General features: G+C 39.2%; 1 protein-coding gene across 1 annotated transcript in view; it reads right to left on the bottom strand.

Moving 5' to 3' along the window:
- Positions 1-18,892: 18,892 nt before the first annotated feature.
- The window catches only part of CALCRL (calcitonin receptor like receptor), a 61,097-nt gene continuing 53,354 nt past the window's right edge, over positions 18,893-26,635 (bottom strand). The window contains exon 13 of the mRNA XM_040069907.2: positions 18,893-22,022. Coding sequence (XP_039925841.1) covers positions 21,807-22,022 — 216 coding nt within the window. The 3' untranslated portion in view covers positions 18,893-21,806. The remainder of the gene's footprint in view (positions 22,023-26,635) is intronic.

Here is a 26,635-nt window from a genome sequence, read left to right as displayed (position 1 = left end):
AGAGACTTCATCTTCATGGTAATTAAAGCTTGAGGGGCAAGAGCTCTCCTTTTGTTTTGTCCTTGCACAGCACTAAGGGTAACAAAGTTCTGGAGCAATAAATTGGGGGACCACAGTAATTCACTAGGAGGAACACTGGGGAGACTATAACATGCATGTAGGTAATACATCATTTCAAGGACATTAGAGCAAAAGGAGAAAAATACCTTCTTTCTTCTGCTGTTGAATTCAAGAGTATTCTGTATTTGTTGCTAGGACACCTTCCATTCCAAACTTAGCTTTGTGAAGAGGGTTACCTCTCTTCTCATCCATTTGGATAGTTTTCCCTGGATTCAATCTTGAGTTAGCTGTCAGTTACCTCTAATTTCCATTTTGGGAGATATGTGAGAGTGACAGAGCATATTAAAACAGTTCATGTTGAAATATTTTTCTGTAAAAACTTTTAGATGTAGGGAAGTTCAGAGGCTTCAATATGAAACCATAAAACCTGTCTGCTTCCTTACTGAAGTTTGCTGCAAAATGTTACGAACTGAAGATTAGAACTTCTACCTCTATGGAAGCTGAATTTAGCTGGCTTTGCTTTTGTGGCATTTTATATCAATCTTGTAGAGAAATTATCGAATTCCTCACTTTGAAATATTTTAGCAGAAGGAAGCCTTATGATAAGTGATGTGAACATGTAACATTTGATAATGAATTTCTATTTCTGTGCCTCAGAATCAACATTGTGTAGTGACCTATTTTAAAATGTTTAAAATTAGAACAACTCTGGATTTTCTTTTGTTTTAAAACAAGAAAAAGCCCCATCCTTCTGTAATTCGTTTTTGTAATAAACCAAGAAAAAGAGGTCAATATAAATCATGTGTGATGTAAAATAACTGAATTTCAGCAAATCTGGCTTCTAGCCTGGCTTTATATGACCATATTTGTCTGATATGAATAATTCAAAATTTAATATTGTACTGGAACTACATTCTTAATTGCATAGTTCTTTGTGTCTAAGAAAGAAGTCCCAAATAAAAAAAGATAACAATGAAAAAGTCAGGCTTAATATCGCTAGTTTAATATCCAAGTGTAAGAAGCCTATGGGTAGTAAACTCATATTTTAACATATTAGGATAAGTTAGGCAGCTCTTATCCTGGCCATGTGTACCTAAAGCTGTTTTGGAATGTTTTAGCTTTAGGAGTGTGGTTCCTCAGCTGCTCTCAGCCAAGCACTGCTGACTGAACATCGCGTGTGCATGTGCAGGTGGGTACAACCCTGCCCATTTAAATGTGGCCGTAAAGGTTTGATTACACTGCGAGGGTAAGGAATAGAAAAGGGTTTTTTCTGTGCCATTTAATGTTACTGCCAGGAGAAAATCTACTTCAAATGTACTTCTGGCCATCCCTCATGGCGCTGCCTGGCACTGAGAGAGGAGAAGTCATCCTGTAGCAGCAGGAGTTCCACTCAGTGCTTAGCTGGAGACTTGGCTGTGGAGCCAATGAACAAAGGAGGTGCGGAGCAAGGTTCTCAACCAGGTAACAGGAGGGAGAAGATAACCAGGTTGTTAAAGCTGAGTCCTTGCTCTGCTGGTTTGTCCCCATGAACTGAAGAGGGGAGATGTGGGGTACCTTTTTAAAAAACAGATGTGAAGACTATTTTGGAAACCGCTCTCTGTGGTTTTAGCCAGGGCACTGCCACTTAGGAGCCCTCCCTCCTGCATGGCCACTGTGTAGAAATTAGACCACAGTAGGAATCTATTTGCAGCAGTTGAATTTTGACGAAGTTGCTTGTGTTCAGTTTATCCCCCCTTCCATCAGCTCCTTCTCAAAGATATTTTCTCTGTTATATAAGAAAATATGTTTTCATTGTTTAGGATTAGTCACTAAAACTTACATGGATTTATGTGACTTGAAAATGATAAAAATAAAACTTCAGGGTTCAGGTCTGCTGTTCCAAGTTAGATTAATCTCTTTTTTTCATCTATCTATATCTATATCATCTATATCTATATCTATTTATCTCAACCTAATGTGGGCAGGAGTCACCTGTGAATTTTTTTCTTTCCTTCTCCTTTTATTTTTAATCAATCCTCTTGCCTTCAGCAGCATATAAATTCCTATAAATTTTATAATTTTAACTTTTTTTGGAGATTATTTGAAGAGTCTCCTGGATATACACAACTCATGCAGTGGGGCATTGAACTGCTTCTGTAAAAGTTAAAGAACTGAAAAAATCACAGCAGCCATAGAATTCCCAGTCTTTTTGATGAATCATTCAAACAAAATCATTGTGCTTATGATTCAAAACCACAGTGATGTATTCTCAGATTTTTGGAGATAATATTGTTAGCAATTTTCTCATTCTGGTGTGACAAAATGTCTGACAATGTAACTTAAACAGCAGTAGAAGAAATAAGCCACTGTACGTTTTTTTGAGCGAATTTGAGAGCATAACTCCTGACTATCTGTCAAAAATCTCTTGTTTTCCACTGGGGTTTTTTATAAAAAATCTTCTTTTCTTCAAGCATTTGACGCCACTTCCACCAGTTACTCCAACACCCAGGTTAACTCATCTGAGACCTATTCTCCCCACATCTATAGCAACTATTTAAAGAGTAAATTAACACATATATTAATGGATTCCCTGCCTTGGTAACTGTACATGAGATCCTGCAATTCTTTTTTGTACCTCATGTCTTTTCTTTTTATTAATTGGATCAACTAAGATTATAAATTCTTCTTTGATTGTTATCAGGAAAAATGATCTGTGCAATTTGTTGCTTAATAAATACTCAGGAGAATCAGAGAAAGTTTGTTTTTTATTTTTCCTTGAGAATTCTATGTTGGACAGTTTTGAATTTCCAAAAATGTAAGTGTCATCTGGTTCCTGGAAAAAATCTTGAAGCCTTGCAAATTTCTCCTTCAGTGAACAGGCAGAGTTTGCACAAAATAAAAATGCTTTCTACAGAGAAATGAGTCCCAAAGTTAAATTGCAATATTTGAGAAGCGCCTTTTTTTTTTTTTTTTTTAAATATAACAATTCTGCTGTGAAAGCAAGTGGTGGAATTGGAGTTTAGAAATCATGTTTTTTTCACAACATTCCTGGCTTCCCTTTTTCTTTACAGTTGGCTTCCAGTTGGTTTAGTATTTCACATCAAGCATACTTCTAAATGAATTCTGAAGAAAGACTTGGGAATTGTCAGATGATGGAAGATCAGACGTCAATAAAATTACATTTTCCTCTTTAAGTAGGATAGCAAATGAAAATTCACCTTGACTTGTGTTCAGTTAGACCTATGGCTAGAGAAAAATTTGCCTAAAGAACTTGGTCTTTAAAAATCCATGATGCAGTTGTAAAAAGTCCATCTAGCAAACCCTGCTGCCTTTTGTCAAAAAATGGGCTGAGAGCTTTATGTGGCACTTTTATATGGTCCTATTTTTCCGTGGGACAACTCGGTGAGTTTCCCACAGTTAATACAAGCCCCTGAAAGTTCAGTAGGTTCATCCACAAGGTTAGAGCAAGGGACATTGTTTTCAAATGATGCTCAGAGTTCAGTGTGCATTCTTGGTCATTCTTTGACAGAAACAGTTCATGCTTATTTTGGGTCTCATGACATGTTGAGCACTACATATATTTAGAATCAAATCCTTTGGAATTCCCATGTAAATATAACAGCGCTAATGCAAAGGCACTAATTCTGGCCTTTCACTTGTCAGTTGGTGAGATACACTGATCAGTACCTTTGATCCAAACCTCTTAAAGACACTTTCCTGAACATTCCAAAGCAACCTATTTTTGCACTGACATTCTACACCAAAGAAGGTATTTTGGTGTGTTTCATATCCCAGTGTTTGTACACACAGTGATATTTTCTACCACAAATGATGTTTCCACTAACAGTGAAAAAAATGTGTAATTTATGCTCTTATACATCCTCATTTGGAGTGTTCCATCATGAAATCCAATCGCTGATTGGAAAAATCACTGCTTTTCAGTGTATTTGGCAACACACCTACAAGCTTTTCCTCAAGGGCAAGATATCAGCTAATTACTATTAGCTTGACTAAGGTAACAAAACCAGTTATATTATTATCAGATAGAATTTTTCAGATTTAGTGTTTTTCCATTTGTTTGAGGTTTTTTTTTTTTTTTTAGAGAGGGTGGTGTTTGGGGGAAGTTTGTCTTCTGGTAAAAGTGCAAACCCTTCAGTGGAGCAGCAGTCCTCCAGACTGCTCCAGCAGTTAGTCCTAATCCTCTAGGGACTTTTGAACATTGCAAGATAAAAATAATCATTATATTAAATAATCTTATTTAAGCACCGATTATCACTCTTAAGGTGGAGTTTTGTGTGAGAGTTCAGTCTGGGTGAAAAAAGATGGAACAATGAAAAGCACATCATCTCTTAGTGCAGCCAAATATTTGTAAACTGAAGTTGCTGAGAGCACAAGTGGTAACAGTCATCTTGCAAACAGATGGGACAGTCCTGTGTAAGTGAACTTTTACCCTGGGAAGAAAGAGGGTAAAGAAAGTGGAGAAAGTACAAGAAATGCTTAGTAATTATTTTCACAGTATTACCCTGCAATTATTGTTTTGCTCAGGCATATGTGTATAATATTCATCAAAATAGTCTCAGAGTAATTCAGTTATAACATGTAGGTGTAATTTTGAAAATTGCCACTGGATGTTTGTATGTTTTTTGGGTTGTTTCCTTTTTCTTAGCCACAGTGCACAGTGTGACACAGAGTGGTCACTAGACTACTAATGATGTCATACATCAAATTGCATTCTATAAATAGAAATTTACAGCCTGTACTTTCAACTGAATGGAAATATCATTTACAATTTGCCATAAAGGATATGCCCTTTCTATGTGTTAAAATTCACTTTGAAGTCTTAAGAAATTAAATTTGTAGGGTTTGTGAAGGTGTCTTAGAGTGGTCTAAAATTTACATGAGAAGGTAATGTATTTAAGGGTAATCACTTTTCTCTGCAGTGATGTTAAGTGCTCATCTAATTTAAAGCATGAACTTGGTTGCAGAATATTTTAACTTTTGATGGTTTAGAATTCCCTGTGCACCTTGGCTGCCATTAATGCAGGATGTTGGCCTTCACTGATAGATTTTTTTTTTTTAATGTACTGTTTCATAACTGGCAATATCCCACCATTTCATACACAGTGAAATCACTAACACTTCCACATGTAGTTAGGAAGGAAATACTTTCTAAAGAGGTTCATACATGAAATCTGTTGGTGGGTTTGTTCATTCCCTTATGTTCTCTGAATTATTCTTTATTACTTTGCAGCATCCTAACAGGGTCGTCCTCTTTCTGAAACTCCACTGATACCGTTCCCCCAACCATCACAAACTGCCCACAGGCCTTCACCATAACCCCTGAGACACAGCCAGTGCAAGTCAGCTGGGAACGACCTGAAATTAGTGCTAAAGGCAGAGATACTGCTGCGTTCAAAGCCTCCTGCTTCCCGTGCAAAGCTGCTAAGGTCCAGGATACATCCCATGGAGAAGCTGGAAAAGCCTTTCCATCTTACAGAGTAATCACCGAAAGTAAGTGCTATTTTAAGGTAAGGCTTTACTAACTTGACTTTGGATACTGCTGCCTCTTTCACAGTTCAGTTTCCAGTACCAAAATTGGGGCTTTTGTTTTCATGCACTGTTTGATATCAGGTTCACTATACCAAATAGCATGAATATTTTAGGTTTTAAAAGAGTTTTATGCCTAAAATTTTTTATGTTAGTGAAACCAGCTCCTTCATGGAGTATCGGGGGGGGGTGGTGTGTGGGGGTGGTGTGTGGGGTGTGGGTTTGTTTGGTGTTTTGTTTGTTTGTTTGGGTTTTGTTTGTTTGTTTTTTTAAAAAAATTCAGGAAAACACTTGTTTAGTAGGGGAATAATTAGTATAAAAACTATTGAGTCATAATCATTTAGGGACTTCAGTGACCAATGACCCCTGTTGTTTCACTGCAGCCTGGTCACTGTGCCTGATGCCATGGAGAGGCCCCTCTCATATTTGTATCTTCATTAACAAAGCCCTACATTTACACTGTGAAGATTTCCAACGTTGCAGATTGCAACCAGACTGAAATATGTTGAGGACAAACTCACTGCTGTCTCAAACACACACTCGCTGCTGTTGCGGAGCACTCTGCTCATGCGGATACCCTCTTCAAGGACTTCCTGACAGTCTGGTCGCTTGTTCAACAAAGGTAAGTTTAAAGAAGTTTGATTCGTGTAACCAGGCTCAGACTTTGTGCCAGAGTGACTCAGGTGAGTGCAGAAAGGTCATCATGTCTGTTTTCAGCAGGAGAGGGCCAAGAGGGCAGGAGGTTTGGTAAAGAACATTTGTAAATCTTATTACTTCTGCCCTAGAATTCATAAATTCCAGCAACACAGAAGTTGTTAATTTAAGGGTGCTCCGAATAAAGGATTGATAACTTTTGAGCATTAGATTAATTATCAGTCCTAACTGTGTAGCTAAGAACTCTAATAGGTAGAAACAAAACAATTTCTATTCAGCAGAACTTTTGAGAAAGTTTTCAAGCCTATTGCTCTAAATTAAATGAACATTTTTAAAATGCAACCAAATGTTCTGAATTAAGGTCATAACATTGAAAAAGTGGTTACTAGGAAAGTGGAAAAAAGAAAGCTGCTTTCTCTGGCTTGGTTTCTTATAGAAGACAAAGCATTGATTACAAAGGGTCATTGACATGATGGCAGAACATGAAAGAACTGCACTGAGGATTGGAGCTACTTTCAATAACACAGCTGGAATGACTTTAATAGAACTTTCAGAAAAGCTTTTTGAGATATTTGGAATTTGCATGTTCTCCCGATTTAAGGTATATTAAAAAGTTCTGCAAATATATACTTATATATACTTAGCCTTATAGTCTATAGATAGAATAACATAGAGCTCTTAATTTCCATGGGAATAATTTTATGCTTATTTCATTGTGAGTCTCAGATGAAAGATTGTGTTTCTTGGGGTTTTCTAATATGTACATGTGGTTTAAAACGTATTTTATGAAAATACAGTGTAAAAGCTGCTCACGTGAGCGCTCAGTTTCGGGAAAGTAAGTAAAAACAAAGGTGAGGTTGAAAATACTGTTAAGATCTTTGACAGTGGTTTCTTGGAAATGGCTTTACCTTTTTGAAAGTAGAAAAATGAAAGGTACAAGAAATTAATAACGGTTTTATTGGGCTGGTACATATTGTTTAGAAGTAAGTAACATAGGTTGTCTTAGTATAATACTGCACCAGTTGCGACCAGCCATGACTGGGTTATTCAAGCTCCCTCATTTGTTTTAGCCAATTAGTTTGGCTGCTTATCAGGAAGTGACTTCAGTAAGGAAGCACAGTAATTAAGTTATCAAGCACTCCTTTTCTTACCCTTCCAAGAAAGTGCATATGAACTCAATGTAAGAAAAACATTTATTTGCAGCTTCTTGTCTTTGATAACTCATTATGTTACACGCAGCATGATTCACCCCAGAATGCTTATCTGTCATGGAGGGTGGGAGGAGGAGAATGAAAAATTCGAACACCACCTCAAATATATCATTGCCTTGTAGGCAGTGATACATTTCCAGGAGAAATAGCTGTTATCTGTTTGGAGGAAATTCCTCCAGCCCCTGGGTCTTGCACACTGCGCTCCTGATCACCTTGAGACAAGCAATTATAAAATCTCCAACTTGGGAACCATATTGCCTCTAGGGCAGGTCCTGCTCCTTGTGAAAAACTAAATTTGGATTGCTGAAATTGTAGTGTGTCCTCTGAATATTATTGTTAATACATTTTAAAAAACTGAAACAATGATAAGGATTGGAGAGTGTTCAGAGCATTTCACAGTCACTGGTCAAAGTTCACACTCTTGCTCTCAGTGAGAAGGAAAAAAAAATTAATATAAGACTAAATTCACAACATTGCATGACAGGCAACAGAATTATCACTCCTAAAAGAAAATCTAGCTTCGGAGAAAACTTCAGATGTCTGAGTAATTTTTTAATGATTTATACTGTCTTTATTTTACACAAATAAATTCACAAAAAAACCCCTGTCCATACTTAGGGTTGGAAAAAAACAGTGTCAAACTCATCTGTATTTTTATTACAAACACAAGACATCCTCACTCCACTTTGAGTGTTACACATGGCTTCAACATGCAACTACCTGATGGAAGCTTGCCATAGGTATTGTGGAAGTTGGAAAGAACTTCTAATTTTTTTATATCATCTTATACTAGAGAGACCCTCTAGTGGTTTTTGTGGCTAGGAATAGAGAACCTCTCCAATGTGCTTTTCGTGTGTGTTCAGCAAGATCTGTGAGGTAACCATGCTGCAGGTAACATGAAGAAAGCTGTAAGCTGAGCCTAGAACTCCTGTGTCCATAGATGGACATTTATCATTCTGGGGAGAAATACGGGGAAAACAAGAACAGGCACTTAGCTGTAGAAGACAAATTCATCCAAAGGGCTGTGTTACATGAACAGACTCAAAACAACTAAATAAGTAAGAAAGGGAATATTTTCACTTCTTTAAAAATACAATTTGAAAGATGCTATGTCAGATATCGTTCCAACAGTTGGTGTTTTTCTGTACTAATTTAAAGAAAGGGGCAGAATACCAGCTTGTGGCCTTTTGGGCTCTTTCCTGCAGCTGGCTAATTTCCCAGCTTCTCACCCCTTCAGATACATTTGCCCCGTGTTCAGCACCATGGGAGCGTAGGGATTTATTTAGGAACCTAAAAGAGGAAACAGATCACGGCAGAGGCTCAGGGACACCATTGGCAAGACCCAGGAACGTCAGCCTAGCTGAAGGATAATGTAATTGGTGTCAGTGAATGTGAGGATCTTGGGGAAGAGGCGAGCACGAGGATTTCTGAGCGGGTCCAGCGAGTGTCCCGCTGCCTCAGCTGCCGGCGCGGATCCTTCCCTTGGAAGGGAGCCCTCGTGGACACGTTCTGCCTGAGGGAGCTGCGTGAATCAGCAATCTGCCGCTGCTGCTCTGCGAGGAGGGATGGGAGCTGGGCCGAGCTCCTGGTGAACAGGCTGAGTGGTTTTGTTACTGGGACAACGGGGGTAAACTTCAGCTGTGCGGAGACCCATCCGAGAATACTGGCACAGTCCAGCTGTGAGCAAAACTGGACTCGTGCAGCTTGTGCACCACAGACACGAACAAATCTTAGTGCTGGAGAAAAACATTTGTAATCTTATTGGGTTGGGCTGGGGGAAAGAAAGTCTGGAGTCATGGACAGGCCACATTGTTTGAAACTGTCTGAAAACAAACCAACAACAAAAAAATTACAACAATTATCTTGGCAAATCCTTCTCATTCCAAGACCAGACAGATGAGTGTTTTAGATATAAAGCATGACTCACAAATTGAATATGAACCTGGAATGTTTTAGGGATTTCAATGTACTGGCTAAAAGGACAAAGCCCAAAGCATCTCTTTGCTTTGAGTGACATCAGAAAACATGAAAAAAACCTATAGCTTTCTTGTTTTGCCCCAAATATGAATGCCATATTCATGATTTTTAAAAAATTCTCGGATTATTGTTGAAGGTAAGAAGATACAAATTAATATTAAAGATATTAAGGCAGTGTGCTGTTGTCTCTTGAAGGGTATTTGAACAGAGAGGGCAAGTTTAGATTAGATATGAGGAAAAAATCTTGCACCATGTGGGTGCTGGGGCACAGGAACAGGTTGGCCACAGAAGCTGTGGCTGCCCCATCCTTTTGGGCAGCACAGGAGCTACTGAAGCACAGCTCTTGACTCAACACCGCTGTTCCAGGGTGCTCATAAAGCTCAAACATGGTGTTGGAAGGGAGTTCAGGAAACAGCTCCAGGCAGAGCCTCTGGAAGCTGGAGGAGGCAGCTGGATTTGTGTTCAGGGAAGATCTGAGTGCTGGATAGCACCGTGTGGGTTATCAGGGAGACCTGCACGGCAAGGCTGACATGGGAAAGCTGGGATCTGCACCAGAAACTGGTGATGAGAATAGATTTAATCCCCTGTGTTCAAATGATGTTACGTGTTGACAACAGGAAAATGTTAGGGATGAATAAACCCAAGGTATAATGGTCTAAATGGCAGAAGACCAGAGAGAAAAGAATATGATAAATATCAGCATTTCAGAGTTTTGCTTTTCACATTCTATATTTTGGATGTAAATATTTTGATTTTCTGTTCTGTATTTTATCATAGCCTTTTCAAAATAATGAGCATTTTGTTTACAATGTATTTTTTTTTTAAGAATAACTTAATTTTGTTCTAAAAGTAAACACTTCACTATTTCCTTAATATTTGGAAACTATAATTTGGTAAATAACTTTTAAAAAAAGCAGCTATTTGATTTTCTTGGAGGGGAATTTAGTTACTGTATTTCATGGTGGAAATGGAGTTTAGTCTGTAAGATTTGTTTTATTGCTAACGTCTGTGCTTTTGTGCATTTGTAAAATACACATTCACCCACACACAGATTTCGAGTGACACAGTTCTTGAAGGCTTATAAGCTTTCTTGTAGCACTTTTTTTTATTGTTATTCTTTCAAGCAACCCAGATATCTTTCCTTTCTTTGCTTAGAAAAATTATATTTGTGACTCTTTTCTGAATGGTGGGCCATACCAGATATTGAGGCACAAGGCAAGTGGACAAGAACAGTGATTTTTACCACAAAATGATTAAACAAGGACCTAGTACTAGAAGATACTGATGTACAGGTTCAGAATATGCTCTGAACTGCTGGAGAGCTTTATTTCCCCATTTGCTACTGATGGGACAACTGTGCTTGGACATCTGTCAGAGCAGATATTCCAGAAAAAAACCCTTCATGGTTTAAAGTGTTTTCTTCCAACATAAATAAAGCAAATTAAGTAAAAAAACTCCACAAAGCTGTTTTTATTCTGGAGGAATAGTGCTCACAATGGGAGTTCTGCAATAGCTAGTCTGGAATAGTTATTGTGGTAAACTGCCAGTGTATGAACGGAGCACTTGCTGATGGGTACTGTAACAGATTAAAAAAAAAAAAAACAAAGAAAACCAAAGCAAACCCAAAACATTAAAAATTATATTAGCTGTTGAAAAGAACATTTTGGCTCTTAGAACAGAGCCAAGATAGACTCAAAGGAGGAGAGGTAGCTAAATAAACTAAATATTTAAACAATGAAAGATCAGAATATGTTTGGCCCTGCTCAAATTCACAGGAGAGGTGAAGGTCTCAAGGAGCTTTTCTCTTGTAGATGTTCCCATGTGGCTTAGAGGAAAGGAGAGAAGAATCCCCGTTTCAGGCAGTGTTAGCTAAGAAAGGATCCCTGAACAAGTTTACTTCCAGGATGGCTGGGTGGCCAGAGACCTTCACTGAACTGACAGGTAAAAATGGCTCTTGTCATGTCTGTTTATGTCTGAGGGTTCAGGTGCTGCCCACGGCTCTCTGAGCTCTGGCAGGGAGATGCTCCTCTGCAAGGCTGGGGAGCTCTGGGGCTCGCAGCTCCTGGGGAGTGCAGCCTTCAGAGGCACTCAGACTCATCTGCAGATGAATTAGCTTTGAGCCTCAAAGCAGAGTGCAGTGATTTTAATGACACATAGTTGGAGAGGCTAAAATATTGTCATTTCCTATCACATGACCATGCTGAGTATTTACAGATGAGGAAGGGAGCTTGCAAAAATATAGTGACAAGTTCAGAGCAAATGGGGAGAAGCAAAATTCTTTTTGCCGAATTTTCTGTCATCGCTAAAATGAGACCATGTTGCTCTCACCATGCATTTGGTAGTGAGAGGATCTCCTGTCCTCAATTTTTAGACAGTTATTTACACCTCATATGAGGAAAAGTCTGTTGGGCCTTTCTCTGCATTCAAAAGAACAGACTAGATCATATTTCATGTATCTCTAGTATGTCCCTTGAGCTGCATTGTTTGAAAAATGGAGTATGAAAATGGTGATACAGAAATACCTGCCAGCATCCTCCTTTAAATTTAAACATCTCTCTTATGCAAGGAAGTGTAACTTTGGGCCTGTAATTATCAAGCCAGTGCATTATCTGCAGTGGTCAGTCATGCTGGGTCTAGAAAAGGAGATTCACTGCTGTACCCTGATGATGCTGGCAGAGGCAGCAGTGATAAAACCCCTCTAATCTTAGCAACAAGGGAATGCATCTTTGCCAGGTACCCCTCTGTTTTTTCCTATTGTGCCCTGAAGTCAGATGCACATATAGTGATTTCAGTACATCACATCTTTCAATATGGACCTGAAAACAAAACAAAAAATGCCGTGAGAAGGTAATAATTTCAGTGTCAGCTTTCTGAAGACATCATTAACTTGATTTTGTTGTTGTGTATTTTAATGTACTTCAGAGCATATTTTTCCCCCTTTGTGGTATCTCACATTCTCCAGTAGATGCCAATTATTTTGTGACTTGAAGAAAATTTTGATTCTCTAAGTGTACCTTGCTAAACACACAGCATGTCCATCAGAATGCACAGCTACGTTTGATTGCCCTTGATTAGAGGACACACCCCTCTCAAGAGTTTTAAAACCTTGTGTTTTTCCTGCCTGTAGGTGATAATGCACTTTCAGAGGCTGCTTCAAGTAAGTGCTGTAAAAGAAATGTATAGGACTTCAACAAAGGTAGCACAGAGCCTGTATAGGAGAGTCAGAATGAACAGTCAGCTGGTCAAATGCAAAATGAGTTGGGATCTGTGGTCTCAGTGGTTGTTGAGAAGTTGGTAATGGATCACGCCAAAAATGTGTTTCATGGGCAGACTGCGTGGATGCTGCTGGTTTGTGAATAGGATAACAGTGCTAGTTCAAGGAAGCAAGCAGGGAGAACTTCTTCTTACATTTTATTTATCTAATGGTGCACACCCACCTGTATTTAACCCAAACTCACACTAGTCCTCTACAGTGCAGTTGGTTCCAGTTCAGAAGGAATCACTACTAGGCTACTCATTCTATAGATTGTTGCTCTCAGATGCAACTAAGGAAGACATTTTTAAGAAAGAAAGTATTTCCAACCTTACAGACCTTTCAACCTTTAAAAAGGTCATGCTCACTTCAATTCTGTTAGGGTGGTCTGGGTATTTTATCCAAACTGTTTCATTTCATTCTATGGGAACTTTCCTATCTAACCTAGACCAAAGAGACAGTATTTAATACAGTATTTAATTCTACAGTAAGTACCTTTGACAGTAAGTATTGCTTTAACAGAAATAAGAATGATTCCTTTGTCTTGGCACTCATTGTTGGGAGCTGGGCTGGATGGCTGAGAAATTCATTGTGTAAAATCACTGTAGATAAGGCCAGATGATATTGTGTTGTGCACAAAAGGAGTGAAATTAAGGAAAGAAAAGACAAAAGAGATGTGGGGAGTTGCTACCTCTTCCTTTCTGCTAAGCGTATGGGCTGAGCCCACTGATGGTAATGCAGGAAGCCCCGGTTCCCTCTTAACTTTTCCTCTCATCAGCATGTCTGTGTCTGGAAAAGCAGTGGGGAATGTCTTCAGATAGATGGAAGTGCAATTTTTCTTTTTTATAAAGTACAATTCTCTTCCAAGGACAGAAGAGAGACTGTTTTTGGAATTCTTAAATCAGAGACAGCCCGTATCTGTACAAACACCTTTTTCATTCACTTTCTCTTTGGGTGGTTTTTTTTGTTTGTTGGTTTGGTTTGGGTTTTTTTTTTTGTTGTTGTTGTGGTTGGTTGGTTTTTGTTTTTGCACCACTGTTCCATAAGCTTTGCATGCTAATGTTGTCCCTGGTCGTAATCACAGAATGCTCTGAGCTGGAAGGGAGCCACAAGGATCATTGGGTCCAGCTCCAAAGGGAATGGTCTGTCCAGGGATTGAAGCATGACCTTGGTGCTATTTGCTTGCAGTGTGCTCCTACTGTCTCTGTATGTTTAGTAATTCTGTTTTATTTATTTTATGCCTCTGCTGGATTGGGAATAGGATGAATTCTTAGATTTGTCTGGCTTTCACCACTACATGCAGGAACTGATGGGGATTCCTGCTCTTGTCAACAGCACTAAAAGGTGTAAACAGGGAGTGATTGAGGAGAAAGTCAGAGATTGCACAGCTCAGCAGGGAGAGTCCAGCCAGAAACCAGCCCTGTCCATTCTTCCTTGCAGGAAGGAGCAGTGCCAGTTATTCCCCAGTGCCAGAACAACTCTGCCTGGGAAATGAATGAGGTAAAGCCTCTCTGAGGCTGCACCTCCTTCATCCCTGTGCCATGAAACTCAGGGAGTGCTGCTGACTGCACTCCCACGCTGCTCCTGGCACAGCTGGGGAAAGATGCTGGGCTGGAGCAGTATCACCTCCAGGTTCCAAGGTCTTTGGAGACAGCTGATGGGAAGGAAAGCATCTTGCAGAACATAGATAACTGCTGGGGCCTGGCCTTTGGTGAATACTAAGAAATGGGAGGAAGATTTCATTGGAAATTATAAAAAATCATGCCAGTGTTGGAGAAATACTAAGATCTGAGGTGGTGGGACAGACAGTAAGGTGTAAAACTGAAACTATTTTGCTGAAACTTGAAGTGGTAAAATATACTTTTTAAGTCCATGTACATCTTAAAACCCCTCACTTTATGTGGCTTAAAAGAGAAAAATCTTTTTCCATTATATAATGAAAACATAATTACAAGTAGCGTGCTGTAGCTGTCTGCAACAAAAACACATTTAGAGAGTTTTTCTACTGTCATGTTTCTATATTTACTTTCAATATTTTAATTATTTCTGTGAAAGCTTCTTCTCAAAGTATTTTTTACACATGAATTACATATCATTCTAATTAACTTTTTAATTACAGCTAGGGAAGGTTATTTAGAGCACTCCTGACTGTTAGAAATGAGTCCATGTGGGGAAAAATAAGAGGCAATTATCTTTAAATGAAAAATAGCTACTGTCATTTTCCACTGACAAAAGGAAAGGAAAACAATTTCTACACCTCATAGCAAATACAGACTTGGACTGGAAAGGACTGTTGGGCTCAGAGTCCAAACCTTGAAATTATCTGAAATTTAACTAATTTTACCACAGGTATTTGCTATGAAGATTTTGAAGGCATTGACATTCTTTCTAAATTCTTGTAGCAAGTCCATTGCATCATCTGGATAGAGTATCCTAATTATGTTAAATGGAGATGCTTCTTATAAGAGAGTTGGGAATATGTAAAACAAGGCACTGTCACTGCGCCGTGCCCTAACCCATGGAAGAGTAATAAACTTTAGGAATCTCCAAGTCATCTCAGACCAAGAGCTCGTGCTGTGAATTTGGTTCTTGTCGCAGATTCTGATGTATCTCTGGTGGCTGAATGCCTGCAGGCTCTGGAAGCAAACCCTGGAGAAAGGAAACCCCTACTGTCATCTTCTGCCCAAACTACGGCAGAAGGAGCCAGTGCTTGAGGACATCTCCTGGAGTCCATCTGGCATCACAGGATGGGAGTTCCTTGTGAGTAACAGGAACAAGTTGGGTATGGACTCCGCTCTGGAATTCATGGCTGCAGAGCCCTGCAGAAACCCCAGCCAAATGTACTTTGGAGCTCTCTACTAAATGCACGTATTTGGCTCCTAATCAAGGTTAGCTAAGGAAAATGTGATTAAGTATTTGTGTTCCTAGCTCTTCTCTGATGTTTCAGGTTTACATCCAGGAGAGCATAAGGGACAAAGTCATTATCATTTCTCTAAGTCCATAAATATGTGGTTTGAAAGACAGCAATATTCTGATTAGAAAGATTTTATAGCACATTTTAAGAAATAAATAGGCACGGAACAGTTTATTCTAATTTTTGTCCCCTTTTGTTCCCTCATATCCAGCAAAGTTTTTTATCATCATGTTTATCTTGTTAACTCTCTGATAGCTAGTTCTGTTTAGTGCAATCTACTTTTTATAGCATCTAAATATTGTTGTTCCAGTATTCTATTTTCTTAACTATTTATATGCAAAGCTACTGGGGATACAGTGGACTGTCACAATAGGGAACAGCTGCCTAGGGACTTCACTGTGTCAGACACCACCCCTTTATGGTGATCCCTGTCCAAGGCAGGGAGAACCTTTGGAAGGAGTGTCTCTGCTACAGGCAAACGTTTGTCACCTTTCATTTGCAAATATCAAGGTAAGGAAGGAAGCAAATACATGAATACTTGTGTTCAAGCCTGTTTTTTCTCTCCTTTGATAACTCATGCATGGCTTATGGTTATGTATTTGCTTTGGGATTCCTTGCTGGACTCTGCCCCAAAACTGGCCCCAAACCAGTTCTCTGCATGGACAGGCTTGCTCCTGGCTCCTTCACAGGGAAGAACTCAGTTTAGATTGCCTGCATCCACCTATAAAACTTGTATTCACCAGACACCACCAGGGAGCCCAGCACCTCTGGGCACTTTTTCCTTTGTGGCAATTTTTCATTTTGATATGGATTGTGAAATCTTAATTTCCAGGAAAGCTTGTTCATCTTAAGTCAGGAATTAACAATAGTGTGTAAGCACTTTGCAGAAACAGGCTTTGATTCTTCTTGTATTTGTATTTTGTTAAAGTCACATAAAACAATGCATTAAGCTCCAAAGGAATTCGCAATAATCATATGATATTTTCCCTTTGCCAGAGTTTTCATTTAGAGTGAATCTCGTTGACAAGAAGAAAACCTTGAAGTAGTTGCTAGAAGTAGTAGTTGAAAATATCTTTAAAATTTCGGGGGCAGCGATTAAACTCACTTTAATTTAAAAAGAATCTTGCACATCATTTGCCTCAAATGAAGCTTGAACTCCATGCGGATGAATTGGAATTGTTCATTTAGGGAGTATGGTTTAAAAGGTATTAAAGAGCTGCAGCTGCAGGGTGATTGATAATTGTAATTATAAACAGGGGTTTGTCACCTCTGCACTTGCAGTCAGACTCACTTTGCAATGGATTTCGTCTAGTTCAGAATGAATTTTGCATGTCACATAGGTGTTTAGAGTTGGATCATTATCAAAAGCTAAAACTTTGGTTTAGACCTTTCAATGGTGGCTGCCATGACAACAACGTGCAAGACACACTATTGGAGCAATCGCAATACTTTCAAAGGCAGTAACCTTTGTATCTTGCAGAGAGTGGAATGGCATTCTGTGTCAATATTGATGGGGTATTGGTAAGTTTGTTTCGATTATTGTGAGGGTACTTGCACTGTAAGAACATTTCCTCTTTTAAAATTATGTAGAAAGTGGAAGGATCACTGTTTAGTCTGAGCAGGTTAGGATGCTGTGTTTTCATTTTGCTGTTTAATTGCTTTTGGGCACTATTGGAAAATGTTACTGTAGATATCATTTGTTCCTTTCCTACTGCTGGGCTTGAGTTAAAATAAAACGTTGTAAGGAGCGGCTTTTGGATTTGGGGATAGGATTTACTTCTCTGTAGTTACTTGTACAGTAATGTAGAATATTTGTTAAATGGAACAGTTTTAACTCTGTACATACAGAGAATCAGTAAGTGGGAGCATTGGTAGAGAACGGAAGGAACAGACCTAACTTAGTGTGAGTAGAGTCTGTAACAATTTCCACTACCTGACATTTGGTCCTAGGAACTGAAGATCAAAAAAACCCTACCTGCAGTTACAGGCTTCTCCTTAGAAGTCATGAAGAGGCAGGAGATGGTGCATTTTTTTGGATGGATATTAGCACACTTTAAACAGGGGTGACAGGAGTATCAACACTAAGATCCCCTGAGGTCGTTAATATTGCTTGGGTTTTTTATTTGAGCTCAGGGTTGCTTATCTACCTCCTCGACTGATGGGATGAAGACAGGTCCACTTGATTTAGTCTCTACTCTGCTGTTAGTTCCTGATGAAACAGACATTTTGGCTTAATGTAAGTAAGTATTAATAACTTTTTATTAAAAGGTGATTTCAGAAGACAGGAAATAGGAATATGAAACTTTCAGGTAAATAATTTTTTGTCCAGTCATCTTATATTATCTGTACAAACTTCCTCCAGAAATTCAGCACTCTAGTATTAAATATAAGTATTGAAAAACACTTAAAACCAGAATAACTGTTAGTAACTCCATGTAATTACTTTCTCCCTGGGTTAAAATTTAATCAGCACAAAGATAAGACATCTGTGAAAGCAAATTTCCATCAGCTTTGTTATATTACAGCACAAGAGAGATGAATAAATGGAGTAATATTTTATTGATCAGAAGCAATACTTCTCTCAGCAATTAAAATGCATGGTTGATATGAACAAAGTGAAAATGAACAACTAAAAAAATAACTTCACATTTTTTCCATTTTGTTCTTAGTGTAAGCAATAAATACAATGCCATAGCTTCTATTAATCTTATTTACATATTACAATAAATGAATGTTGCCTGGTTGCCAGCCCAAATGTTTCTTGACATCAAAAGGAGTACATGTTGCAGCATTTCTCCAACCAAATACTCTTGTGGAACACCACCATGAAAAACTGCATAACATAAATGCCAACATTAAACAACCAACTGAGGGACCCTGCAATTCAGCCATTTATTAATTGAAGACAGTAGCATTAAAAATAGACATGTTCTCTCAAAGAATCATAACATGCTGGTGTTACAGATAACAAATATAAGACAACTATTGCTGTAGCCCCTGTAGATTGATACAATAAATCCTCACTAAATAAAAAAAGAAACAGTAAATAATAGTAGGAAATAAGCAAATAATAATCTGCATGTTCAAAGGAATCTCACAGCCCCACCAGAAGAGGTTACTTCCAGCCCAGAGAATACAGCTATGGACTACACCATTCTGTAAAGCAGAAGAGAGCCATGAGAAATCAGCACAAGGATTTGATTTTAACTTATGGTGACAGAAAAACATTTTAAGCGGCAGACCCTTCTCTTAGCTATGTAGAAACTGGGAAAAAAAAAAAAAAAAAAAAAAAAAAAAAAAAAAAAAAAAAAAAAAAAAAAGGTGAGGTAGGAAAACAAAATAAGGAATTGGTATTTTCCAATGCAAATTAGAAAACAGATTATCTAACCTCAGCAGGAAAGGGGAAATATAGCTCTGCTCTACCATGTGACCTTTCACAGCCAGAGAGATTTTCTTGCACATCAAGCTGGATGTGTTTCTTTCCAAAGTGAAGATGGGGTGTGTGCCTAGAACGAAGCTGTGATTGTCCACGTAGAAGTAGGATAATTTCTGTATAAAAACATTTTCCCTCCTAAATTACCATGACAAGTTTCTCTAACAGAGGACAGAGAGCAATTAGAAACATGTTTTAAATGATAAAATCTATAGCCTGTTAAATTTGAACTGCCTCTCAGAGAGTGAAGCCTAATTAAAGTCTAATACTGTATCACACTCTAAACCAACACCTATGTGTTAATTACAACACTCCACCAGGCACCATGGAATAATTGTCTAATAATCTGCCATAAATGGCTTCCAGCATGATAAAATGGACAGACACCTGTCAGGGCTTTGAGTCTCAGGGGCACCTGCAGATTCTGCACAGGGAACTCAAGACAGATCTATACCAGCTGGTGCTCTGGTCCCACTAATGTAAAGGTGCTACACCCGGAGCAGAGGTTTTCTGCACCACTGATGTCTTCAGAACATTGCACAGATTTTAAGTAACACTATAAAGATCAGCAAACAGAGTTGTAAATAACCTCTAGTCCTGGTGTAGCAGACATTGTTACTGTCACTCTTAAAATTTCAGAGACTGTGACCTCTGATTGCCAGCTCTCATAAGGTAGTGAACTCTACACTACACAATCCAACAGATTCTTCAAAGCCCTCCCATCAAAGCCCTGCAGAAGAGGAGAAGTCTTTATGTGTGCATCCTAGATGAGATTCTATATTGTGAAACTAAATCATTAAGAAAACACTTTCTATATTCAAACTCCAGACATAAGAACTGTAGAAAAAACTAAAGAAAGGTGCCAGTGGCATGAACTTGCCACATCCTCCTGTTTTCTAAGTACAAAGCATTTAACACCTTATGAAGTCACAAAGTAATAAACACCAAAAATTACCTAGACACTAATGAAACATAGAGAAAAGCTACTGACAAAAATGTTTTAATGTCAAAGTCAAGGTGTTTTGTATACAAGAATTTTGTATGCAAAATTATTTCAAACTGGTCTCAGAAAGAACTGTCTTCCATTTTTTTTAACTGGACTACATGCACCAGAAACTTTTTTGCACTAGCAAAACAGTCTGTCAGAGTTACACGTATCTACTTTTTCTTCTGCCTAATTTTGTTTTTTCCCCAGTTCAAGTAGACTAATCTGTAAATGAAATATATAAAACTTTTTCTTACATTTTTAATTTTCAGTGAACTCACCTCGTTTCATGCTCTCATTCTTGAGCATTTTTCTCATTTCGCCTAACAAAACTACTATTTCTTTAAAGTGTAAAGATTTAACAAAAATATAAATTTCTATGAAGATACAATTTCTCCATACGTTCCGGACAACCTCCTAGTTTTCAGTGAGACCTTTATGCACGAGCAGAACCAAAGAAACAGCATATAAAGTACTGTTCTTAGTTAATTAATTGAGACAGAGATTCAGAATCAACCAATCCAAAATAATATTGAAATTCTCAATCCATAAAGTTTTGAACCTTTATAATACTGGATTTTCAAAAAAAAAATGAGAATTACTAACATTAGTCTGCTTGATTATTCTGAGTCTCATATACTGGCTTTAAAGGTAGTATATATGTGCACTGTGTTCAGTCTTGCATGCTCATCTCAGACAACAAAAACAGCCACAGAATTAACCAAAAATTTGCCCCAAGAATGAAGGAACACGTTATCAAGCATACGGCCAGGGAAATACGTAAGAGTAAAATCAGAACAATGCTACAACAAATTCTGTACACGATCTTCTCCAGTTGAGTAAATTCCTTAAGCACACAGTGATGTTCCCCCAGCTGCAGTTACTATGAGTGTCTGGAGGGACTTACAGAGACTCAGGTTACTCCTTTGCTCTCTGGCAGTGAGGTCTCATCAGTCTTTTCTTTGTTAAATCCAGAAGAAACGTCCATACAACTCAGGAGAAGGAGACACTTCTGAATATCCTGAAACAGCTTAAATAAAATTACTCAAATCTTGCTGCAAGATATTGCATTGCAGTACAGAAGTACAGAAGATATTACATTGCAGTACATCAAGGCTCACACTGGAAGTGGTATCTCTGTGCTTGGTGTAAAACAGTGGGAAGAAAACAAACTGGCCAGACCAAAGCAAAACATCAATCTCTTTAACCAAAACAGCAGTATCTACCTTTGAATGTTACCTCAGACTACCTGTCAGGCTCTTTTGACAGCCAAAAAAATGCTGGACAAAAAAAAGAACCTGGAAAACTTCTTGTTATTATTGCACCTACTTAAACCATTTTGCTTTGCTCTATTTTAGGTTGAATTAAGACAACAGAGTACGGTATTTACACTCTAAGATTCTATAGGCAAATGAAGTGGCTTCAACACAGCACAGTCTTATACAAACTTCCAAAGAAATAAGAAATCCTTCATTGATTCCCTTTGTACAAAAATTTGCCAACTTTGTCTACACAGTAGAAACTGAAGAGGCAAAGTTTGTATCCTTATATAAATGCACATACATATATAGATATATATGTACAGGTGTCCATAACTGTACAGATACACAGAAACACAAACATACGTATATATGCACGTGGGCATATACACACACACACACACACACACACGCACACATGCACACCTATGAGAAACACGTTGCTTCAGTTTGCATCCTTCAGGAGAATCCCATACCCCTAGGCAGGTGAGATGCTCTGGCCATGAAGTCACTGAATGCCAGCTGGGCAGCCCCTCAGCCGTAGAGCTTGTCAGTCTTTAGTGCCACGCTGTCCATGTCGTGGTAGCCCTTGCCGTTGAGGTGCTCGCTGTCGTGGCCGTAGCCGTAGCCCTGCACGTCGCTGATGGTGGACACGGTGTAGGAGGCCGTGCGCATGGCGTCCGAGTGGCTGAAGCTGTGCTCAAACTGGATCTTGTACTGGTTCCAGTGCCTCCTCAGCACGGCCTGCACCTGCGCCCCGAGACAAAATAAAATACCTGTAAACCGCTGCGGGACGGCTCAGTTTTTGGCGCATGGGGGGCACAGTGGTGCCATTTAGCACCGGAGATGTTCTGAATTGTTCAGGTAAGCATTATTTTCCAGCAAATTTGGTGTGGGACATTTTACAGTTACTAGCTGCTCAGAAAAAGCCCAGGTTACTGGAGGAACAGCAGCCACAGCATCTTCTGCTTCCTCCTCTGTGAACTTCAGTCCAGTGTAGACAGATCAGAAACAGAGGTGAAAAAGGTAATTTCTGTTCATCCTTGTTATGAAAAGGCCACATCCTCAGCAGCTGTAAATTCATTTACTCTCAACAAACCATAATTTACATTTGCTATGATTTTGGCACAGGTCAGTCTTTCCCAATTTCTGACCATACCTTAAGCAAATGACTAGAAGGACAATTTCCTGAATTTCTACCAGAGTTAAAAATAAAGCTGATAAAATAGCTGAAGTCCCCATTGGTTTACATGTCTCCACTGAAAGGACGTGGTGTTTGTCATGGCCTTCCTCCCCTCCAATACGGTTAAACACCTGAGCAGAGGGGAGTGATGAAGTGTCACATTCATGAAATTCACATGGAGTTAGTCTTTCAGGGAAGGTGCCAAGTGGGAATGCTAACAATAATAGCTCCTGTTACTGCTTTTCCAAACATTTTTCTATGTAAAAAAACCTGCCTACAGGTCATGAATATTTAATTCCCTTTTCAGCCAAACTTTGTAGAGAAAGGAGTCCTAACTGCTAACCAGTGGACAGTGACTTCCCCAGTAAATTGTTTATACTGTGGGTAAATATTTTTAGGATTTTCCATACGTCTTCAGGGTTTGTGTTTGCTTTCCATTTCCATTTCCCTCACACAATGGCTCCTTTTGTCTAATTTTACTCTGGCTTTAATCATGAAAAATAAAAATAAATACAAGAGAAGGGATGTAGTTTTCAGACTTCCTGCAGTCTGGTATCAGAAACCTCTGTTTAAAGGAAAACTTCATATTTCTCAAATCCTTTACAAGGAAATGTCAGAATGTAAGGAAAGAAGTTTCAACCAATTAACATAACAAATTAGCATTTCAGGGCAAAGGAACTGCTCTCTTACGGCTCATAAAAACTTTCTAATCCACTCTAAACATCTAAACACAAATCTTCAAACACTGAGAAATCAACTATCTTAACACTTTTGAGTTTCAGATCTTAATACTTTTCGTATCAAAAATTCTGTATTTCTTCAGTTTAAGGCAGAGTTCTTGTTTCAGCATGGGAAGTTATTGATTAATTACTATATGCATTGCATAGAACCTTAGAATAGAGCCAATACAGAACCTTAAGTCTTTGCACAGGTTGAATTCATTTCCTGTAATCTATCATAAAGCCAAGACAAGAAGTGTATTCAAAATTCCAACTTTTCCAAGAGAGAAGCTTGGAATTTACTTTGGAATCAATCTATTTGTGTTCATCACTAAGCTATGTCCTATTCGGTCTCCTTTCAGAGTCAGTTACTTCAGTAAGCTCAGAGTTTGAATGTAGACACACATGCAAAAAATTACACATTGAGCAATTTTCACTTCAGACAAGACAGGCTGGAGGTGGAGAAAATGCCAGCAGCTGGAACTAAATGGCTTAACAAGGTCAAAGAAGTCTCTTGGCAGAGCAGGGAGATAAACTAGGCTTGCCAAATTACACACTGCAGTCCTCTCCCACACTTCTCCTGGTTCCTTCAGTAACAATTGTTCATCTTACTTTTGCTTAGTAACATTTGTTAACCAGTCCTAAAGGACACCCAAAGGATTCCACAGCTCCTAAGAGCCACCAGCATCCCAGCAAGACAAGTGTCTTGGGGCTGCTGCCAGGGAAAAGCAGTCCTGCTCCATGCCAGGGACAGAGCTATAGAAAGGGTTTCCTGTAGGGGCAAACAGCATCTCCTCTCTGCCTGCCCCAGTGCCCACACTCTCTCCGCGCATTTCTAACTGAGCCACGTATTCCTGGCATTCTTCCCAAAGCCTCTCCATTACTGCTGGATCAGGACTGCATCTCTGTCCTCCTGTCTGTCTGTTCTTGTAGGGTCTTGTATCCTTTCATCTACTGATGCCTAAAATGTCTTTCAGTCTTCTCTAACCTTCCAATCATTTACAGAAGAACGTGGGAAAATTCAATTACGCTGTGATTAACAATATGTGCATCTGCCCACAAAGTGAGAATAGAACTTTAACCACTTTCTCCCCAGCTTTGGGCAGTGGCACAGAGCTGTAAATTCATCTCAGGAGGGGTAGAACTTTGTAACTTTGTTTTACAAGAAAGGATATTAAGGAAACCATTGAATGAAAAATATTGTAATAATATAATTGTTTCTCTCAGTCATTAACAGAGATGCCGATTCCAGCTGGAAGAGTTTTTCTTTCTTTCTCACCTTGTAACTTAATAATGGCTGGATTTGATGAGTTTGCACAAAGGACTCCTTCCAGTCAGCCCTTTGGCACTGGTAGCTTGATGTTGGATATCAGACAAATTAAACAGCTCAGTAGCCAGCCAGGAAGAAAAAACAAACCAAACCACAACACATCCTCATCTATCTCATCTATTGTACAAGAGATTGTATAACCTGAGACTATGATCCTCATGGCAACATTTCTGTGGAGCAGTGAAATGAAAGAATAAAAGCAAACACCACAAGGCTTACACAGATCATGTAGGTCATTACCTACACCTGTTGAAATTTCAACAGGAATCTTCTGATTTAGTAGAGACCTGGGACAAGCTTCTCCTCTGACCACAGCCTGTATGACCCCAAAAGCCACGCTAGTCCAGCTGAAGCTGTAAAATGGGATGTGTTGAGAGCATCTTACTTTGTGGCTGCTGGCCCACGAGCAGAATGTGAGTGTCCTTGGGGAAGCCCTGCCACCGAAGATCCGAGCTGAAGGGCTTGCACATCCGCCCTGTCTGGAGGAGGTTTGTGGCCAACAGCTGCAGTGCCTGTAAGAACTGGATTTGACAGACCATCCCTGGCTGCTCTGCTCAGTGAACTGGAGATGTTCCTTGGCTACAGTCAGCACCACATACCAACTATTTTTCTTACATTTCTTAATTTATCTTCACTGAAGTTCTATCCTAGCACATCACTTTTGTTCACTCCTTGGCCAGAAGTGTCTTGCTTGAACAGGATTTGGCTCTTGATATTTGGTGCAGAATACATTAAAATGTACGGTAACAGCCTGGGAAAGGCTAAGACTTACAGAGAAATTAGGGCTTTGTAGCATTTTTTAGTTGCTAATACCCACTGGGAATGTCTGCCCCACTGTCACTCCAAGTGTCAGTTCCAAGGTCAGCATCACCTTTGAAACACAGACTCAGCTCAGCCAAGTGCTGCCAGCAGTGCCTGGTGCTGCTCCTGCCGTAACCCCTCAGGAGGTGTTGCGGGGAAGGGGGATGAGAAGCAGCCCCTGTGCAGCCCAGCTGAGCCATAGCGGCAGGTTTCAGGTGTGACTGCAGGGGAGCAGACGAGTGCCTGCAGACCCACTTGCTGGGGCCAGAACCTTCTAGGAGACAAAGGAAACACATTTTTTCTGTGCTGATATTTTTCCCTACCTACATTCTCCCCTTGGATTTCCTTACTGATACAGTTGTTTATAAAGCACTAAGTCCCTTCCTGAACAAAGTGTACTGAAAATCATTAAAAGAAAGCAAATAGTGGTCACTGAAGCACTGAACCCAAAAGTGATTTAAAAAGCATACATTTCCACTCTCTAGAGAGCAAATACCGACATGTATGTCTAACTAAGTCAAGGTCTATTGAAAAAACTGAATTCCTAAATTAATAAATGTTAAAATACCTAATTTAACATTTAAACACTATTCTGCCAGTAGATATTCAAGCAGTGATTCACTTACTAGCATTTGTAGGAGTTGTGGAAGAGCTCATCTTTTACCACTGATGAGCCCATGGTGAATTTAGGGGATGACTCAGGTTTGGTTTTTCTTACACAGCAGAAGAAGATATGTTAAAAAATATAATTTGTAACAATGAAATATTAACAGACACAGGAATAGGTTTCAAAATCAATCATAATTTAAAATTAAAAACAGCCTTGGAAGAGGCACAAAGATGAAGAGAGAACAGAGCAGAGGACAATGTTGCTTCATAAAAATGGCAGAAATTTCAAGGTTTTCCCGTCCACCTCCCTTATTTTCCACTGGAGCAGAACAAACTGGTGTTTTCCAAATACCTGTTTCTAGAAGGAATTCTGAACTATACTATGGCATTCTGAAGGCATCCAGAGCTTTCTGCTCTGAAGAAGGGAAAGAGTGCGTGAGATGCAGAGTGAGGGCAAGCAATCAGATCCGATCCAGAACATTTAATCATGTTCTTGCTTTGAAGCAAATGTGTGAGCAGGGACTTGAACCTGCATCGACTCTATGGTAAAATCAGATCAAGGCCCACTGAACTCAGAGAAAGCCTATCTTCATCTTTTCTGGCTCCTTGGCACAAAATCAGTGAGACCCATGCTTTTGGGTGGGGGGACCCACAACAGACACACAAATAAACCTTCAAAGCTCATGGTAGTTTGACGGCAATTCTGTCAGCTTTGGATTTG

This window comes from Hirundo rustica, chromosome 7 (assembly GCF_015227805.2).
Source record: "Hirundo rustica isolate bHirRus1 chromosome 7, bHirRus1.pri.v3, whole genome shotgun sequence".
NCBI classification, from domain to species: domain Eukaryota; kingdom Metazoa; phylum Chordata; class Aves; order Passeriformes; family Hirundinidae; genus Hirundo; species Hirundo rustica.
The sequence above is the reverse complement of the archived record's forward strand: the minus strand, read 5'-3'. Positions and strand labels throughout refer to the sequence as shown.